The 20,289-nt window shown below is 41.9% G+C and overlaps 1 protein-coding gene and 1 non-coding gene across 3 annotated transcripts; both read left to right on the top strand.

Annotated features, from left to right (window-relative positions):
- Nucleotides 1-882: 882 nt before the first annotated feature.
- Nucleotides 883-1,017, top strand: LOC121192539. Its single transcript, XR_005895215.1, has one exon. It is a non-coding gene; the product is annotated as a U11 spliceosomal RNA (small nuclear RNA).
- Nucleotides 1,018-1,592: 575 nt separating this feature from the next.
- Nucleotides 1,593-12,402, top strand: gmeb1 (glucocorticoid modulatory element binding protein 1). Of its 2 annotated transcripts, none has more exons than XM_041052748.1 (10): nt 1,593-1,654; nt 3,021-3,213; nt 3,503-3,555; nt 3,689-3,804; nt 5,049-5,152; nt 6,940-7,088; nt 8,111-8,236; nt 8,371-8,508; nt 8,808-8,930; nt 10,099-12,402. In XM_041052748.1, the coding sequence occupies exons 2-10, from the start codon at nt 3,086-3,088 to the stop codon at nt 10,950-10,952; spliced, it is 1,791 nt and encodes a 596-aa protein (XP_040908682.1). In that variant the 5' UTR covers nt 1,593-1,654; nt 3,021-3,085; the 3' UTR covers nt 10,953-12,402. The 2 variants fall into 2 exon arrangements, with proteins under 2 accessions (XP_040908682.1, XP_040908681.1); XM_041052747.1 differs by having other exon boundaries at nt 8,793-8,930.
- Nucleotides 12,403-20,289: the final 7,887 nt, after the last annotated feature.

Raw genomic sequence — 20,289 nt, 5'->3', positions numbered from 1 at the left:
TCTTAGTTTTCTAACAAGGGTTTGGTGCCCTCTTCTGACGGGTTGAAGGAAGATCATCGTGACCTATAGTGGTTATTTTCATTCATTTATGGTGATCAACATGACGATTTGGAAAATGCCATGTATTTACAGAGACTTAGTCAAGTCTGCCATGCCACCTTTCACCCAAAGAACAAGTCACATTAGTCCAGATTTGATTTAGAAGTTGACAGTAGGATATTGCTACAACCAGGTTTGGTGAAAAAAAAATAGTTGATAGTATTAGCTATTAGCTGTATTAGCTGGGAGCTCTAGTTTGGCAGTGGATGTCACTGATATTAAAAGTGTTTTATATGTGACAGTGTAGCTTGTGTCAGCACAACAGACTCATGCTCTTCAGCTCAGGTGAAACCAGAAAAGATGTTCCTAAACTCAGATGTGAGTAAAAAGTATTTTATATAAGATATATAAGACCTACACACAAATTACAGATGGTCGAGTCTGAAGGCTAATTCTGGTGTGCTTTTAAACAAAAGATCTTTGAATTGACAAATATATAATTCAATTCAAATATGTTAAAGTATGTTTCTCCCCACATTACCTGAACACAGCACTAGTTGCTAGCGCCCACGGCATTTAACGAGAGCCGACAAAATTACGTCGCCCCGCCTTTTTCTACCCATCATGCTCTTCGACGGTCAAACCCACACATTCAGATGTTCTCATATTTTTATATCACTTACAAGTACGCACATATTTTAAATAATAGTTGCCCTTGTATATTGTTATTATACAATAGACTGTAAAACACTTCTACACAGCAATAATTTTTGCAGGTCATGTACCTCTGAGTGAGGAACATGTTACCTCTGGCCATGCGATGGGATGTTTGCGTACCTCGTTAAAAAGGGCTTCTGCTATGTATAGCACAGGAGGGGTGGTGATTACCACACTTCTTGCGGAATCGCCATCAAGAGATTTCGGAAGCACAATTTTTTTAACCAGGGGCTGCTAGTGATCTTTTGTCCTGGCGTCCCGCACAATACTGTGAAAATAAATATTTAGGTGGAAGTGTGATTCTGAGTGAGCACGTGTGGCTATCAGAGCTAACAATTTCAATCAATAGCGTCTGTGGCAATGTCATTCCATCAGTGATGATAATGGACCGACATCATGCAACTAAACATAACAATTACTAAAGGAGGACAACTAAGTAAAGGAGTGATACAGCTACCGAGCTTAAAATGATATAACTGAAAATAAATAATATTCAAACAGGAACCTAAAAGTTACTCTTGACTTTAGGTTTAGTTTAGAAGGAATAACCACACTGCTCGACCCCACAGCATTCAAAACACATTCAAATATACAATTCAAACGTTTCACAGATGAAACCACTAACCAGGATGCAAATAAAACAGATACAATATAAAATAATGCATAATTATAAATAAAGTGTTTAATAACAGAAGGTGTTATCAAGTGTTAAGTATTCTCCGCCCCTGTATATAGAAAATGAAGTAACTTCGCAGTCATTTAAGATGAATTTTGTCGGGGTTTACAAGAGCGTGAAAATAAGGCGAGCGCTGATCAGCAGGAAGTCAAGCTATGTCAGCGGAGTGCGCATGTGCCGCAGCTCTCCACAATCTAGGGATGCGTTTCTCTTCATAAAACGGTAAGGACAAGCTCATTTCTAACTGTGTGATTTTAAATACACTTGGCGGTAAAATACCAGCCGCTTTTACGGCACAAACGGTTTCTCTAGCCATGGGGTTCGGGTATTTTGCGGCGGGGGTTCACCTAGGCAGGCTCGTACAGAATGGAGGGGCAACGCCGTCGCCGTGCCGTTGTTTGCTGTACGTGCCGCCGCACAGGGAGACGTCATTTTGAGGGGGAGCGGAGAGTTAAAATGCACAGTTACGAAGGGACGTACGGTTCATAGACAGGCGGCACGTAACCGTCACACTGTAAATGCAAAGCTTTACCCGTCTCGGGCAGTATAGTTCACAATATTGTCCAGATTCCCACACGTCAAGTTAAGCCCTTGCGTTAGCCATAATGGCTACCGCCGAGCCGAGCTGTGTGGATCCCGACAGCGAAAAGCAGTCAGCTGCCCACTGCAGTCGTCATTACCCACCCAACTTTTAGAAATAGAGGTCTTTCATCTGCCACAAATCGGACGAATTTAGCACTAGTGTGAATCTGTGAATGGTCTACTAGCTCTATGTCACTTAGCATCCCCTTAAAGCACCCAGAACTGAGTTTTCAATTCCCCAGTGCGCGGGGGAAACCACCACACTAACGTTACATTTTGCCTATAAATTGACAGTTTTGAAAAGCGGGGGCCAGTTGCCAGTAAAGCACGGAAATCGTGACGGAACACGGATCATGTCAAGTTACCAGTCTGTGTGTTGCTGTTAGAAATGTAGCCCTTGTGTACACACCAGGAAACCGTTAATTTCTCAAGTTACTGTTTTATATTAAGCTAGTTAATATTGCTCGTATTATTTCGCTTATTTTTTGGGGGTAAATCAAACCATTTCTGAAATATGATAAATTAGTGGATAAGAATGACACGTTAATGTAAAAGTGACACATTTTAGACTGAAGTTTGGTTTGTGTTCATGGTAGGGAGGGGAAAACATATTTAGCTAGCTACCTACACTTAGAGTAAATAGTATTAGTTTATTATTAATATTATTATTATTATTATTTCTGTCGTTCTAACTGCAGGACAATACAGTATGTTTACATGTTCAATATGTTTACACTTTCATCAGTTGGGTTAGTTAGTCGTTAGCTACCTAACGTTAGCAAACTAAAGTTAGCTTGCTATTCTAAAGGTTGGCTTTTAAAACTAGATTTGGTGTTCAGATATCTAGTTATTTCTGGGTGCAGTGTGTTTCTCAGTCTGCATAGGTGCATAGGTGATTGTGCCTATATGGTCTTTATTTTCATTTTGAAAGTAACTTATAAAAGCTAAGAAAAGAAAATAGTTTGTCTGCTAGTTTCATATTGTCTTTCCATTCCTCCTCCTTCAGATGAACAAACTCCTGGATAGCTGTTCTGTGAATCCGGCCCCCCTCTCGAGTCTCCTGTGAGTGTGATGGCAACCACTGACGAGGTCACGGTGTCCATGGGGGAGGTGGTAATGGTAAAGGCTGATGGAGAGGGCGACCCCGATGACCCTAACAAGACTCAGGTCATCCTCCAGCTCCAACCAATCACCACTGGGTATGTACTGAGGCAAGGTGTAACCTAATAAGGACTGCTTATGGTAGGATGGGGACTGAAATTACAGTTGAGTTCATTGCGTTAAATTGTCAATCTCAAAGTAATTTAACATAACAAACACAGGTAGAGGAATGTCAGATGATCAGCCACTATTAGGCTTTAATAGTGGGTAATAGTGGGTAGTATTACTCCTACTTAGATTCAATATAGATAGTACCCTATCTATAGACAGACAGCATCCTGTGTAGTAAGTAGAAGAAATGTGAAAATGCCAACTGTTTCTTTTCAGAGATGAATCTGCTGAAACAGATGCAGCTGTCATGGCCGTTGAAGCACATCCAGGTAAGAGATTAAATGATGTTTGGACAACTTGAAAGACTCAGTGAGTCATACAGACTACACAATAAAAATCAAGGTTTTTTTTCCCTTCCAGTCTTCTCATGTTTAAATGTTGTCTAACTTTTCATTCTTTTAGAACAAACTGAGGGAGATGATGTGGAAATCGGCTGTCCCATAACATGCGGCGACAGTAAAGCTGTGTTGCTAGTGAAGAAATTTGTGTGCCCAGGAATCAATGTAAAATGTGTGAAGGTTGGTATTCATTATGGTTTTTAAGTCCACTCTGAAACAGCTATATCTGCCAGCTGTGTCTTGGTTTCCCTATTGGTCTTCATAGACTCATCCATATGGAAATATGTTTTGAGTAAAAACATGGTCACAGGACGCACAAACTCTTACAAATGGTTGTTACCAAACACTACTATACATAGCAAAATAGCAGCGAGGTCACAGTAGTCAGTTACTCAACAGGAAATAAACATATATTGCATGTGTCCCAAAATAACAGCACAGTGCCATCTATTTATTTCATCTCACTTTTACACTTGTAAGCTTCCAAAAGCTTTGTGCTGATTACAGCTATAGGTGGGCATGTTCAGCGGCTGACTGGGTTGAGTCTATTATGAATAATTCAATATAATGAATGTTCTATTTTATGCTTTTTTTTTTTTTCTTTTTTCAGATTTTCTTGCTGAGTTTTTCAAACATTGTTATGAATGAGTTGCACTGAACAGACGGTTGCTATTATCTATCATAGCTGGTCTAGCTGAACCTGTAATGAGCAGCTAAGTACAACAAATGTTCTGAACAAAATAAGATGTTGACTCAACAGAGCAGCAAAGCTCACAAAATAAATAAGAACAAGTGGTACAGAAGACGATAGGCTGCTCTCGATGCAGCAAAAAAGACAGTACATTAGGTTGTAAAAACAGAAATATTAACTAACTGAATCCACAGCAATCAGTATGCACAGCTTTATCAGGGTGGTGTACTTGGTGGACCAAAACATTACTTCCCTTTAATGTTTTTTCATGGTACCATTTTTTTTGTGATGCTAATAACAACAATAGGAAGTAATCTGTATCACAACTGTATATTTGCAGTAGTCTTCTCATTAAAATGATATAGTTCATTAATATGTAAAATTACACTTTTACATTTCTTTTTTGGATTTTTGTGTTTGCTTAGTAGTGACAGACCAAAAAAATGCAGCGAGGATCAGAATCAAACTGGGGATGTTGCAGTTATAGGCTACGTGTTTTAACCATCTGGTGACTGGGTGCCACAAAATCATTTGATATTTAAGTTTTTTAAGTGAGTTTAAAATACCACAGGTTTGATATCACGTTTTCAGATTAAAGGTTAATATTAACAAACAAATATCAGACATACACATAGAGTATATCATCTTGCTTTTAGCTGTTTCTGGTATTTTATCATCTACATTGTTTTCACTGAATTCAGTATAGTAACTTAACCAATGCTCTCCCCATTAGTATGAAGACCAGCTCATCAGCCCCAAGCAGTTTGTGCACATTTCTGGAAAAGCCACTCTGAAAGACTGGAAGAGAGCCATCAGGATGGGTGGAGTCATGCTAAGGTGAGGGGGACTTCCATTTAGATTAATGAACCAAAAGTAATATCCCAGTACTCTGAGTGCTGCTTATTTCCACTACACGTTATAATTAGTCATCACAGTCTGCACGCAGGCTCTTACATATGTATTGCTGCTGACATAACAAGCATGAGATGTGACTCACACATCCTGAATTAAAATCCAAAACAAGGACAAGATAAAATCGTCTGTGTAGCTTTATGTGAGTGAGCTAGACATTACTGTATTCTGTCGTGTCTGAGCTGTAAATGAGACGATAATAATGATTCTTGGTTTTCTATTAAATCTCCTGTCTCTTTGACTGATGGGAACGGTCAGTTATCATCTCAGAGAAGCTACGTATAAACGCTGCTGCAGGCTTGATTAAAAAGAAATGAAAATGAAAGCGGAGCCATTAAAGGCACTGAAAATCTGTGGTGAACTGGTTCCCCCACTGTCCTAACAAGGTCCATGTTTAGTTTAAAGCTGCACTAATCAATATTTTTACAGCAGTGGATCAAATGACTGTATGTTATGTGGACAGTGTTAGTTGTAGTGACAAACCCACTGAGAATTATGACCAACCCTGCACAGAGCTTAGAGTTAGATATTTATATTTTTCTCCGTAGTTAGTGGAGAACAAAACCGAGCTAAAAAGGAATATAGATATCCGGTTTATGTTTTCTTTCATTCTCCAGCTCCTGCTAACACATTTGTCATTACAACTTTTTAAGGTGACGTCTGTGCTGTGTTTTCAGCTGTGGTCAGCTGCTGTATGACACACTGTCATACGTGGTCATGTAGACGTTGATCCAACCAAAACCATAAGTAGGACAGCACTCCACTGAAATGATTTATTCATGCATTTCAAAGACATTTCAGGCAGCCCCCCCCCTCCCAACCGTTTGGATAAAGCCACATAGGTCTGTATCCAAGCAGCTGGCCTCATCCGTGCAACTCTAATAGTGTGGAACTTTCACGGTTGTTGAAGAGTAGCCGCTCCTTCTTGTTAGTCCTACTGTTTTTTGAAGCGTGTTGTCACGGTGTAGGCATTTTGATATCATGACATAAGAAAGCCTTTCATTGAAATGCTCCCTCCCTCATGATTTCAATATCTTACACCACCCTTTCAAACTTAGTTTAAAATGATCCCATTATCATCCTTATACATCCGGCCAGTCATCGCGTGGGTTGGGTTCGCTACCGTAATATCATGAGCGAGAGTTGTTGCGCCTGCCTTTTCCATAAAGTCAAATGTTGTTGTGTTTCTGTTTTTGCTGTTGTGTTCTCTGAAATGTAGCCAGCGCTCCCTTTTCTGCTGTTGTTTTGAAGTTTACAGTATTTACAAAGTTATTTCATAAAAATATGTTACAGAGCAGCTTTAAAAACAAGTATTGCATTCAGTTATTACACTGCTTGCCTTGTGGGCTGCTCGTGCTGTATGTCATGTTTTTCAGTCAGCTCAGATATTGTTCTGACTACCCAGGCTGGTTGTGTGGGCACGAATCAGTTGTTCCACTTCATGTGGTACACTGGCAGTACATGCTAGAAAATGCATGCATATTAAAATGATAAGACACAGCTCTTATTGTAACAATTTACTCGTGTAAGTCGTTGTTTATGGTGACGACAAAGGGATTCATATTTTTAAATGTGTTTACTGACGACACATTGGAAATATAAAACCAGCAAAATTTGCCACAGATCAAAATAATCTTTCTTAAAATAAAAAAATAATATTTCTTCCTTTGTTTTATTACTGTTTGACACCATTCTTCATTTCTGCTCTCCAGAAAAATGATGGATTCGGGTCAGCTTGACTTCTACCAGCACAGCACACTGTGTACCAACACATGCCGCAGCACCAAATTTGACCTTCTCATCAACAACACACGGTTTCCTCCTGATGGAAATAGACTGAACACTCCCACATCCTCTCAAGGTGAGAACGTGCCACGGTCATGACTTGACAAGTCCAGTTTCTGAAAAATCAACCATCAGAACTGTGTGTTGTTTGTTTCAGATTCTACATATTGTATATGAAATAAAGCAAAAGCCACATTTAATAATCAAGTATATTATGGTTTTTCTTTTGACAAAAAACAAAAATAATGAGGAAAAATGAAGTTATATATGGGCTGTTGAACACTTGTTTTTACCTGGCTTTGTTGTGCCGGTACTGGCTGATTCTTCCAACTATGTACTGCAAAAATGTTCCATCTTTATAGCGGCTGCAGGAGAAGCTTCATCATGTTAGGCGTCCTTCCTTGCATGAAATTATTTTGACACAGTGATTGCACTTCACTGTATCATTATTATCTCTTTTTTTCTAGATTAGCTTCAGCCCCAGTTCACCATATTATGGTTTTCTTCCTTTGTAGCTGTGCATTGATGTAAGAGATAATGATCGATAAGTCGTACTGGCCATGATTACAATGGATGGCACAGGGACTAAGATTTTTGGATTCTCACTAAGAAGTTATTTATCTATTATCTTTTTTTTTTTTAATTTTTACACAAATAAGCAGAATCCAGAATTCTCATTAGTCCTGGTATAAACTTGTGTAACTGCAGACACAATTTGCAGGAGGTTCAAACTTACTACTGTGCCTAACAGGCAGCCAATGTTTTCCATTATTTATTATCTATTTTCTTCATTGTCTTTATGGTCTTTGTGTTGTAGTCATAGTTGGCAGTGGCTGTTTTCAAGCATCAAATTTAAAAAAAAGTTCTTGTGTACCATGAAGTCTTAGAAACAAGTGCATAAACTCAAAAACTTGTGACTGTAAGAGAAAACCAAAGAATCCCACACACTTCCTTACCACTCGAACGCATCAGGCAAACAACAGACTGCTGACACTCAAATCTCACACACTGCCATTGGTCACAGCAGCACACTCTTTGACAGTCACTTCTTTTGTTTATCCGTGTTGCATAATGTGTACTCTCCTATATAAATTGCAGCTCAGGTGGTTCTGGGTAATGGCGGGGCAGTGGGCGAGGACAGACCAGAAGTTCTGAGTGGGAAGGTGGACTGGAGCTCCGGCTCACTGGAGTCTGCAGACAAGAAGGAATCCAATGAGATCTCAGGTCACAGAGGGCACACATCCCAAAACAGATGATTCACTTCACAATAATGCGTTGACTTGTTGTGGAGGTGAAACACAAATAAACACAGAGCACAGCAGGGACTGAGACTTCTCTGTTTTTGTCTGTCCACACAGAGGACACGCTGAACTTCTGGAAGGGTATTGCTGATGTGGGCTTGCTGGGTGAAGTGGTGACCAACATCAGCACTGAGCTGCTGGAGCTGCTGAACGGCGTGCGGCAGCTGAAGGATCTGGCTGCCTTACAGGACACAGGTACAGAATGACGCTAATGTAGTGAGCTGCATCCTCCTGACAAAACATGTGCAGGACTTAGGGCTTGCTCTGAAGTGCAGGAACAAATGGAAAGAAAGAACAAATTCAGCTGCTGGTGGAAGCTGAAGGATGAGAAGCCAACATCAGAGGGCTTTTAGAATGACTGCTGTTGGTTTCTACAAGAGCAATGACTGAATACTTAATGATTGTTTACAACAGCTGAATTTGTTCCTCCTTTCTGACTGACCGTGTGACCCTTTGATTGATTGCCGCACTGATCCCAGATTCCTGTCTGGTAGAGGTGGCGGTGCTCAGTAACCTCGCCCAAGTGTTCGGCCTGCTCGACTCAGTCAAGAAGATCCTGGAGAAGAGGAAGCAGCAGACGGATCCCAGCCAGGAGCAGATCCTCAGCACACTCAGCAGTGAGTACGCAACCAAAACAAGGTTCTGCTTCAGGAGTCGCCACAAACGTGACCACTGATGTCAGAGGAGGTTGTTACATAACTCAGCAGCAGTACGCTATAGTACTATAAGTAAATCCCTCTTGGCATAGCTGTTTTCTTCTTCTCCTTCACTGACCCACTGTGTTGACGTCTTCCATTTATTCATTCAATCATAGAAATGTGGTAAAAGTTAAAGAGAAAACTTTATTTATCAACAGCTTTATCGACATCTATATATATATATGTACACGTAAAAATCAGTTTATTTTGAAATGTGTCATCAAAGTCTAAATACCAACAGGATTGATGTGTTTTGGGTAGATGCTAAAAAAAGAACGAGTGCAGAAATAACAACCTCACGCAGTGTTTTAACCAGAAAATAATCAGTTCATCCAATTCACATGTTCTTCATGCAGTCAGCACAAGCACTGTGGTCATACCACAGACCACAGGTCATTCATAGGCGATTGAATAAAACGCTAAATTGTAGAATAATAAACTGTGTTGTCTGCTGTTAAGAACACTTTATGTTTTCCTGTCTGAGTTTTCACTGTGAGCTTTCACAGTGTTTGATCCACTGTTAGCAAAGCGTTTTTTTTTTTTTACCTCCAACCTGAAGAAGGTAAGAGCCTGTTTTAGTCCTGTGTGATCCTTGGAGAAACCACAGTGTGTTGGCTCAGGCTCAGGCTTAGAGTGGAACACCAGAACAGTGAGAACAACATGAAGAACAGTTGCAGGAAGACCACAAATAGCCTTTGTTTAGCAAAGCCTTAGCTAATCTGTTGTTTTGAAGTGATGACCATGATATGTATTAATCAAACTTAAGTAGACATTAGAATGTTTAGGTACCAAGTCACTTTTAGGAGCAACTCTCAATTGATCACATGATTTATCTCATGTATGCTCAGAGAAGAAATAGCTAATCAGAGATGTCAGTTGTCCCCACAGCTGCTATATTGTGCTTTTAAAAAAAAAGTTAGTTTATTCAGCGGTATATTGTTCAAACACCCACCCTCTCTAATTAATATTGATTTCACAGATCAGTTTTAGGATCTAACCATAGAAAAAACTACATAGTAGAAAATCAGCTGCTGGTTTCACTCAGCCTTCACCTTCAGTCCCGTGTTGTGTTGTTTGCTCTGTGTAGACCTGGAGGTGCAGTTGGAGGAACAGAGGAAGCAGCAGCAGGTGCGAGCTCTTCTCTCCTGCCCACAGCCTGCCAAAAACAAAACTCCAACCAAACGCCAGACCAAGCGGCCTCGTCTCCAGAGGCCCGCATCCACCACCACCCTCCTGACTTCCCCCATCAACCAGCAGGCTGCCTTGCAGCCCCAACAGTTCACTGTTCTTTCACCCATCTCTCTGTCCTCTGTGGGTCAGCCGTTCACCGTGACAGGCCTGCCCATTGCCTCCCTTGCCCAGTCCTCCAACACAGTCACCTTGCTGCCCGCTGGCTCGCAGCTCTTCACCCGCTACATGGTGACTGGAGACGGAAAGGCGGACACCATCACCTTGCACCCGTCCTCTGGCCTCACACTGGTCGGCACCACCGCTGTGCAGGACTCCGGCCAGCTGGGCACAGTGGTGAGCCCCGTAGAGCTGGTGCACCTGAGCCAGCAGCCCGGCAGCACAGAGGTGGTGCCCATAGAAGGCCAGGTGGTGGACGGCACCATGCTGGTGCAGCAGGAGATGATGCAGGGCGAGGTGGACGCTGGCCAGGAGCACACGGTCATTGAGATCAACCCTGCTCCAGTGGAGCAGGCGGTGGGGGTGATGGAGCTGCAACTGACCGGGGAGTCAGGCAGAGACGGGGCCGCCATGGTTGTCCAGAGCGGGATGGAGGTGACAATGGCTGCGGAGGGGGAGGAGACACAGTGCCAAATGCAGGAGGGGCAGACTGAAGGGGTTCAGGGGCTGCAGCTGGATGCCAGCGGACAGTTGTCAGGTGTTCAGATAGTGGTGATAGAAGACAATACTCAGGAAGAAAACAAGGTGAAATGAGACACACCTCGTATTTTATCCAGCAAAGCAGGTATGAACTCGTACTGAGCTATCACAGACTTGTGAAACTGTAAATACACCAAATTTCCAAATCCACAGATTGACTTGGCCTAAGACCAAGCACTAGGGTAGCCATTTTTCCTTTTTTGGTGTGTATGTGTATGTGTGTGTGTGTATGTATGCGTGAGCATGTGTGTGTGTGCTCTTCTCAACTTCTTGTTGATTTTTATTGAAACAAAGAATATAAGGTATGCTCCTGTTTGATTTGTATTTAAAGGATAGTTCTGGTGTATTATACCTTGGGTTTTGTTTTTCTAGTTTTGGCCATCGTTTCTGTCTGCAATATTAAAACTGTACCAAGTGCTGAGATCTGAGAAAAGAATTATCCAGACTGTCTCCTGTAAACATCCATCACAGTTTACCGACTGACTTTGTGGTTCAGCTCTGGCATACTCTGCTGACTGTATTTCAATTCACATGACTTTAAAATATAGTGACAGGTTTTTACCAACATTTCAGGTGTACCCACTTTTGCCAAAAAAAAAAAAGTGAATAATGATTACATAACACTGAACTGATTTGGATCTAAAGTATGTCATCAGCACACAAGGTTGTCTGTCTGCACCTGCTTAGATCCATTCGATGCTCCTGTAACCAGCCGGCTACCGTCTAAAAAGAAAAATATGGAAAGTTTGAGGAGGAGTTTGACAGAGCTGGACAGAAGGTGGGTGAGATAAAAGGCCTAATATGTGTGTATACGTGTGTGTGTGTGTTTTTTTTGTTTAATCCAAACATTCAGCATACTTAGTGGGGATTCAGACTGAAAACAGCCCGGTGTTCCACAGAGGGCTCAGTTGGTGGGGGTGTGTTGTTGTTTAAGGCACAGACAGTAACAGATTGCGTTTAAAGGCTTATCAGATTGTAAAACACTGCTCTACAGTTTCTAATACTCCCAGACAGGACTTTACAACTCTTGAAAGTTATCGAGACGGCAACTATTTTCTCTTTCATTGTGATGATGGTGAGGTAAAACGGTAGACGTATGGCACTCACGTTACAAAGTCATCCACCGGGAATGTTTACCTGCTTGTACTTCATTGCCCCTCGTCAATGACATTTTATTATGTTGCAGCGAAAGTTGAGCCAGGTTTGACTCTTTGCTGAAGCCCTGTGCGATAGCGTCCCCGCTGCACTGATGGATGGGCTCATTCTAATCATAGGGAGAGGGGTGCAAGTTTTTTTTTCGATGCAACATTCTTTGGTGCAAAAGAAGTTGAGAACCTCTGATTTAGATAACTGAACGTTCAGTTTGCTCACACCCTGGCTCACGTTGTGTTCCCAGATCTCAGTTATCACATTGCTTGGTGTAGTTGTGTCATTACTGATTAAAAAAAAAAAACGATGGCCAAAACCTAGAAAATGAGACCAAAGTTGTAACAGAACACAGTTGTTGTTTAAGCCTCCATGAACAACCTGAGAAGAATTCACTGTAACAGTAAAGTCTACATGCAGGGCTTTAATGGTGCTGATGATTCATCACATCCTCTTACACTGACTCAGTAGCAGCAGGCTGTAACTTGCAGCCCTCTGCTGTGGATCAGATTCATTAACCAGTTACAGTGTTAGGGTCACTCGAGGCTGGGATTAATTGCACTGTCCGTCGTGTCGTAGTGTCGCATACAAACTGTATTGTTTTTGCACTGTGTGACGTCCTTCTAGGGCGACAGGAAGATGTTTCCAACAATGCCTGCTCTCTACACATTTCTTTAGAATTTGGCCGTGCTGTTGGCTATGCTCCGTTTCTCTTTGCATAGGTTAATGGCAACAGGACAGACTGAACTCCTCTCATTGGAACGTTATGGCTTATGCACTGTCAGTGGTTTTTTTACTGCCTGATTTCATTCACAAAACTCTTTTTCCTTTATTGTGAACATTATTGCTTTTTTCCTCAGTATCATAGGTAGTGTGAGCTACTGGACTGATTGTTTAAGTCAGTATATAAAAGAACATATATATACTTAATGTCAAACGTGGTATGCCTGTATTTTTCACCTGTAAAGTAGTGTCATATTTATTAGTTTTCCATCTGGCCTCTCTATTTAAGGTGCAAACCTGGATGAATTCATGCTCTTGGCTTTAGCGCTCACATCAAAAAAAGACTGTTCAAGGCTTGCGCCTTTCCAATAATTTAATTTAACAAATGAGGGTATTTGCATACTGACTTTGTAATGTGTTTTAATATCAGATTAAAACTGAAAAAACAAACCAAAAAAAAAAAACCAAGCGTGAGTGGTCGTGTCAGTGTTTCACCACCAGAGTGCGCTGTGTCCTCGCCCCATTACGGCCTGAGACTGGAGACCAGGGTCACAGCTGCATTAATAGAAGGAAGAAATAGGTCTGCTGCTGAAATCTCTGTCTGCTCCGTGTGTCAGGCTTATTGCAGAGTGCGGTGTAATCTGCACCGTCATGGGCCCAGTCCATGATGAGCAGGCCTCTCTGGAAGCTGAGCAGTGCTGACAGGGCACCAGGGCTCGCTGCCTATTACATTCCTCTCTTCTTGTCGCCCCTAACACTCCCAGACACAGTGTATTGAGAGAAGGGCACAAGGATTTGGGTTATACAAGCACAAAAACAGGTACATGCACAAACCACAAGGCTGAAATAGACACAGAGATGAACTGGTTTTAGTGGGTGCAAAAGGGAAACCTGCCGACGTCGGCGGCTGAGTGTGAAGCTGCTGGGGTCCAGGTGAGGGCTTAAAGGTTGAGAGACTGAACAGCAGGGGTCATTGTGTGGTGTAGGAGTAGAGGATATGCTGTCTGAGAAAATCACATGAGGCGTTTCATAGTCTGTGGATTGGGTTTCCTCACATGTGCACAGGACAAAGAAAACAGGAGCAGCACAAGCATCGGTTACACGTTGGAAAAATCTCAAAGGCTCCTGAGAGGCTGAAAGGCTGCTAAAAGAGAGCCCAACACAGGTGGCATTTTCAGGTTTAGCTGAGGACACATGCACCTTGCAGTCAGTCGATCTTACAGACGGGATGCTTCTTACTGTATCTGTAGCATCAGAGGAGGAAAACAGGCTCATCAACAAACTGTCGCCATATTCCAGGAGATTAAACACACACTTGGCTTATAAATGAAGTGACGGTGGCAAACCATGTGTTGAGTACAAGAAGGATTTCAGTTAGTTTGAAGTCATGTTGTTGTTTTTCAGGATCATTTATATCAGCCTGTACATTTAATCCTATACATGCTGACTCTATGCTAGAGTCATCATGAGGCCACTAAAGGTTTATTCAGACCAATCGCGGAGCAAATAACCTCTTCGTCTTCGTTGAATTAATATATTTTTCTTTCTTCTGCTAGTCCTTTGGGATAATCTAGGGAGAATAATCATTAGTTACAGCTTTTATTTAAACCACAGGAAACAACTGTGGAATATAACCCAGGTATTTTTTTTTTTTTTTTTTAAGAGTGAATGAGCAGCTCTTCAAAGCTAAGCAGGGTTGGTTTAAACCTTTCTTATTAGTCTGAAGTGCCAATTATAGAGCAGCACTGATGGCTGTAGCTGCTGCTGCCAACAGATTTTATAGACTGTCTTCATCCCTGCTTTTAGTCCTGGTAGTATACAGCTTACTGATGTAACATTATGTGATTTCTGTGTAACAAAATCTCTACGATTTAAAAAATAATAATAATAAAATAAAATGTAGACAGCAGTTCCTCACTGCCTCTTGAGGTTGCTGGATCACAGGGTTACCAGGTGCAGCTGCAGGGCACAGTGAGGCAGGTGTCACAGGAATCTGAATCGTAAAAACCTTTGCCATCGTCAAGTAAAAAAAAAGTCTAAAGCCCCAGCACTAGCCTCAAGAGGATGAAATGTTTCTTATACTTTGCCTTCAAAAAGGAAGAGAAAACGCAGCATAGATGCAGCCGTACCATTTGTGGGTCTGTTTGCAAATGTTAAATAATAATTCTGCTTTAATCTTAAATTCTAATGTTAATTTTGACCAATGCTTCAGTCTGTCATGATAACTATTGACAATTCTTTTGAATTTCTACATTTCTGGGATTTGGGATCATGCCAACAGTCAATCCAGATCGTGTACAGGTCTTCATTTGGAAGTGGAACAGATATTAAAAGCCCATAATAACCCCTCACTCCTCAGGAGAACCAGGCAATCTCAGTGCTGTTAACAATGGTATTATAACTGACAATGGTCAAAATTACAAATGTAAGACCCAAGTAAAGTAGAACTAACTAAAAGAAATTACATGAAAAGTCATGGAAAGGGCACCCATTCAAAACCTTTGTTATTTTAACAGGAGTTAAAAACTTTAGTTGTTAGCGTTGCCACAAAAAAAAATAATATACATTTGAAAAGAGACCTTCAGTATCAGTCTTACAATACTTAAACTACTGACACAAGAAGCTGAGCTGCTGGTGGGCTGTTAATCCAAGCCACTGTATCACCCCAAACACTCCACTCAGTCTTGCTTGAAGGGATTTCTGGCTCTGAGGACTGCTGTGTTTACAGCGCAGAGAAAGAGGATTGTGGACCTTGTCTGATTTTTTTTTTTTTTTTGTGGGCAACTGAGGCTGTGAAGGGAACTAATAAAACTCTGGCAGCGTGTGCCGCCATGTGCCACCCCATCTCCTCCCTCTGCCAGCCATGTTGGCGTGCGCCTGCGACAGAAGGTGCAACTTCCCTTCTCCCAGACCTTGACAAGCAAACGGGGAAGGGAGGGCCCCTTGAGCGATGACGGGTCCCCGGCTGATGGACAGAGGTGTTAACCCCATCGTCGGGCAGGGAGAGATAGCGCCGTTCTTGTTTACACACACTGAGGCCAGATTGTCACCTTGTCTGTCACGGAAACATCCTATCTGCCTCCTCTTATCTCGCCGTGAGACAGCCAGCTACTCTATTCGAGAGAGACCTGCTGCATCTTCACATCACTATAAATCATTTCCCTCAGCCATACCATTGTTGCCTTTCATGTTATTTTTCCCTTTACTCCTCCAGATACTATAGTCACTGCTCCTCTGTTTTTTCATCCACTCACACGCAAACTCTCTGGTTGTAGTTGACACTGACACTGTGTCCTTTTATGGCCATTAGGTAATGAAGAGGATTTGTAAACATTTTTATCCTTGATGATCAAGAAGCGTGCTGGCTGTAATTTGCTATTAAATTGTGCTGATTGTTGAGCATTTAGATTGTGTAAATGTCGTGACCCTGCACAGAGCAAATTCTTCAGTTCAGCAAAGTGGTTGATGTGCATTTACCTGGAGTTTTAACACATGCAGTTATTTGTTAGCCACAGTGTGAGCGCTGGAGGAAAAACATCAGGATCCAAAAATACACTACGCAGGTTAAAATGAATTAAAATAAATCTCAGCAGGAAGGAAGCTCACCGGAGTAAATGAAGCACAGCGTATAGGAAGAGTTTAAAGAGCCTGAGGATATGAAGAGGTGCTGTGTGGCTGTGTGGTTGGGCTGTTGTGGTGATGGACGGTATCCTGGATATATATTTCAAGGACTGAGGGGGCGAGAGCAGCAGAGAGAGGAGAGGAGAGGAGAAGAGTCCCAGGAATTGAATGTTTTCATGAAGTGATGACTGCTATTGTAGGAAGCATAAGTGGAGAAACAAATTTATGAGCAGGGAAGATGGAAATTCTGAAAAGAGCCAAGGACTGTCTGTCTCTTACTCTCTTGTTAAAACGCAGGTTTTAACAACATGTCAACCACAGTGTGCTGTGAGTGGGGTTTTCCCGTTTAAAATTAAATAAGACAAAGTTGTGTGTGCAATGGCTTCAGCATGATAAGATGGCGAGTTTGTAACACGGAGGTGCGGTTAAAGTCGTGTTCCTGTATGCATGGATGCCTGTAGGAGTGCACATCTATGTGCATGTGAGTATTTTTGTGCTGCTTAGTCACAGTGAAACTGCTCCTAAATTACTAGCAGAGTACAGTAGGTGTTATTTTGGCTGTAATTCAAAAAAAAAAAAAAAAGTCAGAGAATGAAGTGTGTGCTCAACACAGTACTGTATGTCTTGTCGAATGACTAAAGCTAAAAATAAATAAATAAATTTTGTATCTTTTCCAAAAACTTGATTCTTGCTGGGAAAAGTAGGACAGTGAAACAGCAAATAGTAGAGTACAGGAGCATAGCACAGCAGAGAAATACTGTGGGAAACACTAGGCATTCAAATGCAAGTGACTTACTAGAAACATACAATGTAAATGAATAAAAAGTAAAAAATTCATTAATTTCCATCTTGACCAAAGTGATTGACCAACAAACAGACAAAGCCACTGCTAGCTGTGCTCCTAATATGCAAGTATTAGGAGCACAACTCATTAATGCTGTGCTAATACTTTTCTCCGGATTTATTGCGTGTTTCCAGCTTTAATTAGCTTGTCCAGTTTATTTCTTATATTTCAAATCCAGCAGGTGTCAGTAACAAAATTTTTCTTCTCCCACTGTGGGTTCAGACTGAAGCAAATTTTACCTCCTGTTCCATAAAATTGACTGTTTATTCAGTCTGTGCTTATTTGCCACAAAGGTACAGACGTTAGCTAGCAACTAGCAACGTGCATACACTGCTAACATGTGGGCTTTTTAATGTCTGAATGTACATGAATTGAAGACATAAAGCCTCGGATATGAAATTATTAGTCAGGTCAGACGTACCACTCTGTACAACCCCACTTCAGTATAACTGTGCTGCGCACTGTTGCTCACACAGTGCACAGCCTTCCTTGTAGATTTATGAGCACTGCAGCTGTTTTCCTCCAAACTTTTCTCCTTCTTCCAAAATGAAAGAATAAACAAGAGAAACGGTCTTACAGGTGGGATTTTTCTTTACTTCGTGTTTCTCTCTTCATGTTTTTATCAACTCCCACAGACTTTCTAGCACGTCACATCCAAAGCAGGACAGGTGCATCTGTCAAAGTCTGATCGAAGTGAGCGTCAGTCATTTGACGGGGGCGAGAGGTGTGAAATGATGTGCTGTTTCAAGTGGAAAAGATATGATTTACTGCCTGACGCCCTGACGTGACGTGTGATGTTTGATTGTGATGAGTGTAGATCATAAAGTGGGGCTGTGGTTAAAAAAAAAAATCCAGTTCATACTGGCACAATTGCTGATAGCAGCACAGAAAGCAAGGACCCAAATGCAGACACAAAGGCAGGCGGCTGCATTGAAGTCGCTTTTAATGAAGAAGACAAGGTTTACAGGCAGATAGGTGGGTAATCAGGCAGGTGAGTAGACAGTCGTTTGTCAAAGAGACTAATACAGTAACGTTACTTGTTTAAACCTATGCTATTAAAAGTTTCTGGTGCTTCTGAGCAGGCAGACTAACATTTTCACTGGTAGCTCAGATGCACAGAGCGATACTGAATTATGACTTCCAGCAAAGGTAAAATTTTGCTCCTCTTTAATTTCAGTAAGGAAGGGGTCAAAGCACAATTGATTTCCTGTCACAAGTTGATCCACACTCTTTCAACTCATGGCTGAAGTTTGACTTGTGAACCATAGAAACTCTCAATGTCTGACCAACTTCAGAGGGAGGGCGTGAGCGACCTGTCGACCTATCGATTGTTTACATTCTTCTGAGGTCAAGGACGGGGGACAGAGGGTAACAACAATTGTTTCAAAGAAAACACTTTGCTAACCGTGCTCGATCCTGCTTGCTTATAACTCTCTCTGTGTCATTTTCTGTCTCGTCTGCTTTTCATCACAGCGTACAAGTGAAATCTGCCTCGCCAGTCCTGGTCAGCCACTGCATCTGCCGCCCTGCCACCACTTAGCATGCCTGCTAGTGAGAGGTTAACTCATTAGTCCTGTGAGTAGTCACCATGTCACTCAGCCTCCAGGACCAAGTATTTTCCCAAAACAGGCAGGCTAATTTCTAATTACTACATTTGATACTAACAACAACTCTGATTTCATTATATAGCCAAATACAGTGGGTAGTGGTTTGAAATACAACTGGTTGGTACACAATTAACACAGGACAATAAGTACTGTTCTGCTTTATCATTGTATGCTATTGTTTTAAAAAATCATTTTAAAAAATCATTTAAACATAAATATAAAAAATAGATTTTGTGTCTACGACAAAAAGATGGGATTTTAATAAATAACATAAGAAGAGAATGTGAACATAGTAGTGGTGTAAAGACTCTAATTTTTAAAAGGTCACAATCTGCATTCGTAAGATTTTCCTGTTCTCTCTGTGTGTAGAGTGATGAATGATTATAAAGGCTGAATTTAGCTGTTATTTAGATCTGTGGATAATAAAAAAGGAGAACAAATGCAAATACATGGATGTTATATAAAAACACCCTCACCACACACACACTTTCTAACACACACTACCACAAGGGACTGATATTTTTAGTCATGCTATTCGATCAACCTGGCTGGCCACTATAATGAGGCGAGGGAGATGGAGGCTGGTTCCTTTCACAGGTCAGAGGACTGACAAAGCCCGGTGTCCCGGTCTGGAACCGGGAAGCTGTCTGCTTGCTGGGGTTTGTGTGGGTTGCATGTGCCTGTACGGGAGTGATCTGTATTCACCTCCATCACGCTGTGGCCCGTTTCTGTTTAATATGGGCCTGCTGTAGCCTCCCCGCCATCACCTGGCAGAGTTCATTCTCAGCGTGTGTTTTTATCAGCACCCCTAGGGGCATATGTAATTGCTCAGTGCTGATGAGAACGGCCCCAGCTCAAAGTACCATCTCATACCGCAATTACACCCATGGAAGTGCAGGGGGGGAAAAAAGAAACAGTGAAAATAAAGAAACTACCCCGATGTGGCGTGGCAGGTGAAAGACTACGGCCTTACCTCCTCCTGCTGAGCCGAGCCGGGGCTGATAGAGGACTAAAAGTCAGCCATCTCCTTGGGGATAAAGAGTTTTTAAGCTGTTAATCCTCCGTCTGCGGATGATTGAGGTGAACATCTGACATTTGAAGCCTTTTATGTTAAAGTTTCCAAAGCTGATAGCTGTGTGTGTGTGTGTGTGTGTGTGTGAGTGTATGTGTGTGGCAAAGCTTTGCCAAGACAATGAAGGTGGCAAACTTTCAGAGGAACGTCCTGTGTCCTGTGTGTGTGAGTTGTACACACAAGAGGAGAAATCTGAGAGATGCTCTCGCCCAGACTATGACAGCTCGCCGCTCCTCCGCTTATGAAAATAAATGCAGACGAGTGTTGAACTGGCTGGGGTGCTATCGGGTGTCAGCCGGGGAAGAGAGACGGCTCTCCAGGCTGACAGGCCGACGCGCCTGGTTTGCATTGAGATGCATGAAGCGGCCCTTCGTCTTG

Source organism: Toxotes jaculatrix, chromosome 13, assembly GCF_017976425.1.
Source record: "Toxotes jaculatrix isolate fToxJac2 chromosome 13, fToxJac2.pri, whole genome shotgun sequence".
NCBI lineage: Eukaryota > Metazoa > Chordata > Actinopteri > Toxotidae > Toxotes > Toxotes jaculatrix.
This window is presented reverse-complemented; position numbering and strand designations above follow the sequence as displayed.

What these genes read in the sequence shown, in the direction of transcription:
- gmeb1 (XM_041052747.1), top strand. Translation starts at nt 3,086, where the DNA reads ATGGCAACCACTGACGAGGTCACGGTGTCCATGGGGGAGGTGGTAATG. An exon ending in CTCCAACCAATCACCACTGG is followed by an intron (nt 3,214 to 3,502) that starts GTATGTACTGAG and finishes GTTTCTTTTCAG; the next exon opens with AGATGAATCTGCTGAAACAG. An exon ending in GGAATCCAATGAGATCTCAG is followed by an intron (nt 8,237 to 8,370) that starts GTCACAGAGGGC and finishes CTGTCCACACAG; the next exon opens with AGGACACGCTGAACTTCTGG.